This window comes from Culex quinquefasciatus, chromosome 3 (assembly GCF_015732765.1).
Source record: "Culex quinquefasciatus strain JHB chromosome 3, VPISU_Cqui_1.0_pri_paternal, whole genome shotgun sequence".
Lineage (NCBI taxonomy): Eukaryota > Metazoa > Arthropoda > Insecta > Diptera > Culicidae > Culex > Culex quinquefasciatus.
The window spans coordinates 200,701,010-200,709,852 of NC_051863.1; the positions used below are offsets into that span (position 1 = coordinate 200,701,010).

At 37.8% G+C, this 8,843-nt stretch overlaps 2 protein-coding genes across 2 annotated transcripts; one reads left to right on the plus strand and one right to left on the minus strand.

Moving 5' to 3' along the window:
- The first annotated feature begins 1,167 nt into the window (after positions 1-1,167).
- On the plus strand, positions 1,168-7,328 carry LOC6032835. The gene is made up of 3 exons (XM_001843320.2): positions 1,168-2,257; positions 6,412-6,575; positions 6,961-7,328. The coding sequence occupies exons 1-3, from the start codon at positions 1,285-1,287 to the stop codon at positions 7,174-7,176; spliced, it is 1,353 nt and encodes a 450-aa protein (XP_001843372.2). The 5' UTR covers positions 1,168-1,284; the 3' UTR covers positions 7,177-7,328.
- On the minus strand, positions 3,628-5,478 carry LOC6032837 (putative alpha-L-fucosidase). The gene is made up of 5 exons (XM_001843319.2): positions 5,209-5,478; positions 4,534-5,145; positions 4,209-4,431; positions 3,901-4,153; positions 3,628-3,832 (listed from the first exon to the last, which is right to left on the minus strand). The coding sequence occupies exons 1-5, from the start codon at positions 5,447-5,449 to the stop codon at positions 3,722-3,724; spliced, it is 1,440 nt and encodes a 479-aa protein (XP_001843371.2). The 5' UTR covers positions 5,450-5,478; the 3' UTR covers positions 3,628-3,721.
- Positions 7,329-8,843: the final 1,515 nt, after the last annotated feature.

Sequence of the window (8,843 nt, forward strand, 5' to 3'; positions counted from 1 at the left end):
TTTTACGACCAAAATTTCGATTTTTTGAAAAAATCAGTATTGATTAAAAAATTCATAACTCGGTCAATGATTTTTTGCACAACCTGGAAATTTCTGAAAAGTTGGCATTTTATGTCCTCTAAAACATATCAAAAAATAAAAAAAATTAAAAATAGTGTTTTTTTGTAAATCAAGTTTTAGTGATAAAAAGTTAAATAAAAAAATCACCAAATTTTTTTTACCGTGTATTATTTTTTTCCAGTGTAGTCCGTATCCATACCTACAACTTTGCCGAAGACACCAAATCGATCAAAAAATTCCTTCAAAAGATACAGATTTTTGAATTTTCATACATCATTTTTGTATGGACAGTAGGGTGCCCAGAATATGGGACTTTTTCTCAAAACCTCGCTCCACAAGCTGAATATTGTTCCTTGACCTATTCTAGGACTCTGGCCCAAATATGAGCAAAATCGGTCATCATTTACCCATTGATACTCGGAGGTGAAGTTTGTATGGGAAAAATCGAAAAATGTATGGAAAATCCAAGTTTCTTACGGTTTGGTCTGCACGGTGCGCTACTTCCATCCGAATATTCCCAAAAGTGAGATTCTTAATGAAAATTTAATGCTCTACAACTTTGTAGAACATACCAAAGCTGTAAAACTCGATCCTGAAAAGTTATTAGCGATTAAAAAAAGTCATTTTTGTATGAAAAACATTTTTTACACCAACTTTAGGCTCGGGTATCAATGGGTTAATCTCATCCAATGTCGCTCAAAATTTACACAGATACTTAAAATAACCCAAAAAACCGTTTTCCGCTTGTGGAGTAGGGGGTCATTTTTTCTGGGCACCCTAATGGACAGCTGCCAAATTTTTATGGAAAATTATATGGACAAACTAATGATGCAAAATGGCTTCTTTGGGCATACCGAAGGCACCAAAAAAGTTTCAGTCGGATTAAAAAATACAAAAATTAAAATTGAAGAAAAAAGACCGATTTCGTAGAGAATTGCTCAGTATAACAAAAGACACAAACAAAAGTACAAATTACTGTCAATTAAGTGGGCAGCATAATCCTTTTTTATCGCTGTCTCCATATCACCAAGGAAAGCCGCCCAAGATATAGCTGTCTTGACTTGTTACCGTCACTTAAAGAACACACGAATGTGCAGTCGACCAATAAAACGGCCGAGCGACATCTCAGTCTCAGTCAGTCCCCAGAGTTTAAGGTTGTTAGATGTGCGTGTCCTATATCTAATTCTTTTTCCAGTTGCCGATATTCAGACTTTTTTTCAAGTCATGTTTTATCTAAGTGTTTCCGGTTTTCTGCTAACAGTTTTTGCAGTTTCAACGATTGCAAACGACACCTGCCCCGTGTTCTTAACCCTGTCGTCTCTATCCAGACACATTGAAGATGCTTCCGTAGTGATCAATTGGGGTCCCGATTGTGAGTCGCCTCCAGATTGGATTGGGCTCTACACAAAAAATCCAGCCTTTTCGGATGATCCACCAGTGCTAAAAATCGAAGTCAACGATCGAAAGAATGGTGAAGTTATTACGAATCAAAAGTTCGGCAAGCAGCGACTTCCCGGAGGATGGAGCTACGACGAAGTTTTGCGGCACATCCCGAAGCGTCGGGCAAAGCCTCTGTGCTTTGACCTATACCTTGTCAGTTATAATCATCACAACAAGCTGCAGATCTTCGATTGCTTAAAAATCCAACCGAACTGGATGTTTACGGAAAAGAGCATTGGGAATGTGTCGTTGAAGGACCTTTTCCTGCCCGGAACCCACTGTTCTGCATGCTACCAAACTAAGGCCAATGCCAACAACAATCTGCTGAAGAAGGTCGGGTTCCACCAGGATTTAGATATTTGGACTCAGTTGGTGTTTGGAGTTCGTTATTTGGATTTCTCCATCGGATACCATCCTTACCACAACAGCACCCGTAACTTTTGGGTCATGAACGAGGGTTACCGCGTTGGTTGGATACTACCGATTCTGCACGATATTCGCCGATTTGTGATTCTCTCCGAGGAAACAATTGTTCTAGACTTTCGTCGATTCCCCCTTGGATTCCACAGCCACCCGGAGCAGCATGCCGAATTTTTGTCCATTTTGGACCAGGAGCTTGGGGACCTGACCTACCGGCGACCATACTTTGAAAACGCAGACGACGATCAAACCGTTTCGTACCATCTGACAATCGAAGACATGCGTCGCCAGGGCAAATACATCCTCATCACGTACAATCACGCTGCCAGTCTGAACGGTAAGCAAAAAAACGGACTTGAATCAAATCAAACGAGCAGTCATTATTTAATTCATGAAACCAACGGCGCTGGAGACCGCTGAGAAGAGATGGCACACTTTACTGTGCATCACTCTACTGCTAAATCGCAAATCTGGAGTTTTTTTTGAAAAGGTCCAATAAACCAAATTTCCAGTTTTTTGCTTTTTGGGTGTTTTTAAAACCGCCTTGAGTCAGGGGTATTAAAAAACACCCAAAAAGCAAAAACTGGAAATTTGGTTTATTGGACCTTTTCAAAAAAAACTCCAGAAATGTAGATGTTTAATTCCAGCTTCAAATTTATTTGTATAAGTAGGGGAAAATACTCTTTCTAAGCCTATTTCTATTATCGGCCTATCAGCACTTTGAATATAAATTTCAGCTTTCATAAAGTGTTTTTGACTGTTCCAAAGTAACAAATAGCTCAAATAAAAGTAAGCAAGCAACCCACCATTGTTGATGTATCTAAAAAAATTCATTTAATATCGGAAAACATCAAAAGTGATGATAATCGGTCGAACGGCTTAGAGTGAATAAATGGGTATATTTCTTCTTAGCAAAGCACCTTGTTATGTTTACCTTAGTTTTTTTTATTATTTCACTTAAATCTCACTAATATAACGTTTCTTCAGGTTGAAAAATACGCATTTTTCTGACATAAAAGATGTACTCATTCCAAAATGATACTATATTATCAATAATGTTGGTCAACAAACCCACACTAAAACTAGTTTATATTAAGTTTTTGTTACTTTTTTCACATTAAACGAGACCAAAATTACTTAAATCGGTAAAATGCAGCCAAATACTGTGCGTTTCCACTGTTGAGGCTTGAGGCTAGTCCAGTTTCATCAACCATATCATTATCTACACATTCTTAAATCATGAGGAAGTATAAACTAGAAGGTCTCCAAATTTGCGTGCATTTTGGTTTCATCCATAAATTTTAGAGAGGGCCGAATGATTTACCTCCAAAGTTTGTATGGAGAATCAGGGCGATTCACCACTTTTGCACTTAACTCAGGAATTGTATGCAAAATGTTCAAAGACCGTTTTTTACAATTCGTTTAACAATTCCTTTGGTATTCCTTTTAACAATGATTCGATAACTAGATTCATTCTAATATAAAGAATCATGCAGTTTATTTTTTTTTATTTTTATTTTATTTTTTATTTTTTTTAAGAGGTCCACTAAATTTCCAGTTTTTGCTTTTTGGGTGTTTTTGAAAACGCCTTGAGTCAGGGGTATTAAAAACACTCAAAAAGCAAAAAAACTGAAAATTTGGTTTATTGGACCTTTTAAAAAACAAACTCTAGAAACTTTTTTTCTGAGAGAAGTCCTAATTTTTTTCAATAAGTTTTATTAGAAATATAAACTATCATATTTTACAAGATTCATGGCAAAAACAGAATGCTGCTCGAAAAAGGCACTCTTTGGCTTAATACTTAAACCGAGGAAAGCACTATCTTCAAAGTCCAAGCATAGTTAAGCTGTAAGCGATCAATCTCATTCTTCAGCGGAAATTCCACCATAATCCCGTTTTCAGTTGGTTTCCACTAAAAAAAAATAATTAAAATTTAAATTAATACTCAGATCCATCAGTTAAATGAAAAATGAATTTTACCTTTAAGCTAGTATTGAATCCCAACATAGTTATTTGGATTATATTTTTGTACAGGTGATTAAATGCTCCCAGGATCACATTGTTTGACTTAAGTGGATACTTCAATACAATGGCATAAACATTGGTAAAGTTATCTTTGCCGTGAAAAGTTTGAACTTCCTTTGATGTATACCAAACAGAAGAGGTTAAGGTATCATTTTGGTAGATCCAGGGTCGAGATTTGTAAATCGCTTCACCATTTGTTTTTAGCCACCTTAAAATGAGAAATGGTTAGCAAGTTGAAACAAATTTACATCAAACCTACAAACCTTCCCATGTCGGTCAAGCGCTCCACAAAGATGGGGTCAATTGTGCCATACTTGGTAGGTCCAACGTTGATGTTGATATTTCCGCCGCAGCTCACGGTGCTGGCAATTTCTCCAATCAATTCAGCCGAGCTGACAAAATCCTCAAGCTTTGCATTCTGCCGATGACCCCAGCTTTTCTTATCAATCGTCATTGCATTCTCCCATTTGTGCTTCTGAAGTACTCCTGCAAGTGAGATATCGTTGTTATGACATAGATTTTTGTTGTGTACTTGATCTAATTTGGAACCATCAATCAAGATTCAAGATAGCGGATCATGTGACTCACCTGGGTTATACCGATCGGAGCACGTGTAAAAATCTCCATGAAGACAGAGCGTTCCTATTCCCCAGCGATCGTTGGTTACAACCGTATCACGTACGGGAGACTCGTTGTATAACCACGTAAGAAACTCTTTTGCTTTCCAATAGCCATCCGGAGCTTCCCAGTCTCCATCACTCCAGAGCACCTCCGGTTTATACGTGTTGATAAGCTCTTTCAGCTCTGGCCACACCTTATTGTCAACGTACTCATGCTTGAGGAAAACGTGTAGTTTGTCGTCGTTGTACAAGCGGTTGAACCACTCAAACAACGAATAATAAACTCCAAACGTAAGCTTCGTATTTTTCCGAATAGCCGTTGAAAGTTCCCCAATAATATCTCTATGGGGTCCGACATCGACCGAATTCCAACTGTACGTATACTTCGATGGCCACAAGGTGTACCCTTCGTGATGTTTGCTGGTCAACACTACGTACCGTGCTCCGGATTGGGCAAAGAGCAATGCCCACTCAGTAGCGTTAAACAGCTCAGTCGTAAAGTCACTTGCAAAGTCCTGATAAGTGAAGCTGGGCTTGTAATTGCTTTTCATGTAATTGACGTATTCATCGTACTTGTAGCCTAAAATAAAAATAATATTAGAAATGCTCCAACACTTGCAAACAAAAACCACAATCAAACTACCCTTCCAGTTAATCCAGAACCATTCCGAGCCATAACTTGGGACTGCGTACACACCCCAGTGTATGAAGATTCCAATTTTTGCGTCCTCATACCAGGTCGGAAGAGGTCGAGCATCCAGACTGGCCCACGTCGGTTCGTATTTTTCTGTTTTACTTTCTTCACTATTCTGCTCCAGAGCACCGATTGAACCTCGCATCCATATCACTAGCAATAAAAACAAACTTCTGACCGGTACGAGCATCGTGCCGCAAATGAATCAAATCAGTGAGATGGTTGCTTCCATATGGGTTAGCCAGAGAGAACTGTTCTCTAGGGGGGAGCATCCCATCTTGTTACGGTTAAGCGCAATACTTAAGAACCAATATAAAATTTATATGATTTTTCACTTAAAGCTAAACAATGAAGGAGACGCATTGTATTTCAACATAACGTTTGATAAAATATAATTTTGTAATGTTTGAAGTAGACGCATGGTATTTATAAAATATGCTGTGCCTAAATGTTCGTACAAAATTTTGTGTTTGTTTATTTATTCTATATTTTTCATCTCAATCATTATAAATGATTTGAATAACAGCCCAGATTCGATTATCCGAAGTTTAAATTTATTTTTTTCATTTTCTTACTTCAAACATCTTCTAACATTTAATTCGAGTACTGTAAAGTTTGGAATGATGTAAAGAAGTATATTGTAGAAAACTCTAAAACGTAATAACCAATAAATACAATGAATAATTCATAACTACATTTATTTGTTAATAATATGGGAGCGAATAACCCATAGGGATAAAGTTTTCTTAATAAAATCAACAACAACAACAACTTGTTAATATACCAAATAAATAGCAAAATAAATTATTCTTCAGGATTCTCTTCATTAGTCGTAGTTACTAACTAACTTAACGTGAATACAAAGAGACGAGTTGTTCCTTTTAATTCCGCTATATGTTTTTAATATCTTGACAGATACGTATTTCGTCTACTACTTGCAGACTTCATCAGTGTTCTGTTCTCGACTAGTCGACTAGTCTGCTAAAACGCTCAACCAAACCACAACTAACTTAAATAATGACGTTATTTATGGAAAGACCGAGACTTGCTCGCAAGATTGCATACCACTTCAACGTTCGTTGAGCACTGAATCGACAAACAGATGGCTACCTCTGCTTACCCGCGTGGTTTAAAATTTATTCTTTATTTCAGATTCCGACCTTATCTGGGCACCGTGGACGAAATATTCGAGTTCCTCTCTGAAGCACACCGAGTTGGGCCAGTTCATGAATAAATTGTTTTCCCAAAAGCATCCGGACGCACCGAAAAACATTGGATGGAGCTTTCATGGCGTCCAAGGCTACCAAAGCAGTTCAGTGAGTATTTTTTAGTCAATGGAATGGCCTGGTGGTTGAACACTTTGTTAATTTAATAGATCAGATTTCATAATAATGAAGTAAATGCAATAGAAATTAGAGAATCAACAAGAATAAAGGATTCTTTTAAGAGTTAATGCACTACTTGAAAACTTGAAACTTTAAAATAATTAGAAAAATATTTTTTCTCTTGATTTTTCGCCATATTTTGAAGGAATTGGTTTTCATGGAAGCTCAAATCAACAAAATATCATTGAATCATCGTTTTTTATCATTTTTAACATTAAAACAGTTATATGGATTATAATATGAAAACTAACACCCCCATTGGACGTGACGAGAAGTCCCCTTTTTTAAATTTAAACTCATAAACCTTTATTTTTAGAGCTCCGAGGAGATTTACCTGATGCCCAAGGAACGTGCCAATCTGACCAACCCAAAACTGATGCGGATGCTCGGGGGTCCTTGGAGTTTGCGGGCAAATGCCGTCCTGTTGGACTTTTTCACCAACACTAATCTGATCGATATGGCGGTACACACGAATCGATACAAAACACTCAAGAGCATGGGCGACGAAGTCATCGTGCTGGATATTCAGTAAAATGCATTCTATTTCACGTATATTTATTAAGAGCACATTCCATACATGTTTCATTTGAATAAGAGCAGAATTTCAAAAGTTTATATTTAATTGCAGTGCTAATATTAATTGAATAAAATAATTATTTAGAATCAAGAGCCTAGAAATCGTAACCAACCATGTATATCCATTCACTTTTCAAACGTCACTCAGTCATAACAATTCATTATCCGTTTATCCGGGTGCCATTTAATGAAGGCGCCCCATTCTTACTCCAGGATTAATGGAGCCCAGAACATCGCACGGCAGTAATAGTGTAGTAAGTGCATATGCACTACAGCCTATAGTGCTGAGGCAATCTCTTTGCGGGGCTTCGTAGCACACTTCACAGGGAAACTCGGGTCAGAGGGGGGTGTATTATAAATCTGTTTTACCGTTAGACAGCGACCATAGCTATGCGATCCGGCGGCACTTACTAAGCCGGAGCCCATTTTAGCTTCGGATGCTGGAAAGGTTGTGCTTTTCTACATATATCTAGGTTTTATTTGCGGAGGCTGGCTTGCGATTATTAATGCCTCTGACAGCAAATACATCATTCATTCATTCATGCATTCGTACGCGTAGCGGTTGAGATCATGGAGGGAAGACATTCAATGTTCCAGTTGACTGCAGACGCTCGGTAAAAGTCAGAATGGCTGTGCTTACGTAAGTTCGTAAATCAGAGTGATTTTGCTACAAATGCAATATTTTTTGCTTATTTTCAATGAATCAACTAGATCATTTTAACAATCAATTAAAATGTGTTTTTGTTTCTGCACTTAGCAAGCCCTAATTCTAACTCTCCAAATATCCAGCTCAGCCTCTGCAAAAGAGCCCAGCTCCAAACAGAGAGTCCAGTCTCAGTCCCAGTCTCAGTCGAGTGCAATCAAATCCATATTACCTGTATGCATGTACAAGTGAACGCGCTAAAGCCATAAACGAATGGTAGAGAACCACATTCCAAGCGAGGTCGTCTAGGTTATATGCTTCTAAGTTACCTATTAGTCAGCGACCGCTTACTGGCTGCTGCTGCTGCTGCTGCACCTCGTATTGCATTCTGATTCTGAACCGAACGAGACAAACTCCTTAGTACGAGCCATTGGAAAGGGTTTTAGTTTTTTTTTTCGCTTTTTGCTGCTTGATCGGAGCTCAGCTAGCATGCAAATATTTATCAAATCTACGAGTGCAACTCTCGGTTAGACACTAATTGTATGCCATTAAGTGGGCTTGCCTTTCTCGCTGGAGACCAGCAGAAAAAAAAACATCGCAAATTAAACGAAAGGGCTTACTTGGAATGCTGCTGGACAGATGGAGCAATTTAGTCAGCTGAACATTGGTTTGTGGATTTGGAAAGTACACCATACAATGTTGCATTTTTACAAACTCGTTACTCTTGGAAAGTCGTTTTTTTCTGTTGATGTATTGTCACATTCTATTAAGTTTGGACTCCCAAAACTTGCTGCAATGGACAGAATTACATTTAAGGGTACACAGCAACCAAGGAAGTTGTTGACTTCTTATTCAAAAATTGTCGAACTTACGGTCCCAATCCTGGAATAATTTGAATATAAAAATTGAAATTTTTTGTTGTATATCTTTATGGGAATAGTAGCTTAGGAGATGAATAAAAAATTATATCGACAGTTCCC

Excerpts from the sequence above, each read along its gene's own strand:
- LOC6032835 (XM_001843320.2), top strand. The coding sequence starts at position 1,285 with ATGTTTTATCTAAGTGTTTCCGGTTTTCTGCTAACAGTTTTTGCAGTT. Across the intron at positions 2,258-6,411 it reads TCACGCTGCCAGTCTGAACG|ATTCCGACCTTATCTGGGCA; the intron begins GTAAGCAAAAAA and ends TCTTTATTTCAG. Across the intron at positions 6,576-6,960 it reads AAGGCTACCAAAGCAGTTCA|AGCTCCGAGGAGATTTACCT; the intron begins GTGAGTATTTTT and ends CTTTATTTTTAG.
- LOC6032837 (XM_001843319.2), bottom strand. The coding sequence starts at position 5,449 with ATGCTCGTACCGGTCAGAAGTTTGTTTTTATTGCTAGTGATATGGATG. Across the intron at positions 5,146-5,208 it reads GTTCTGGATTAACTGGAAGG|GCTACAAGTACGATGAATAC; the intron begins GTAGTTTGATTG and ends TTTTTATTTTAG. Across the intron at positions 4,154-4,208 it reads CGCTTGACCGACATGGGAAG|GTGGCTAAAAACAAATGGTG; the intron begins GTTTGTAGGTTT and ends TCTCATTTTAAG.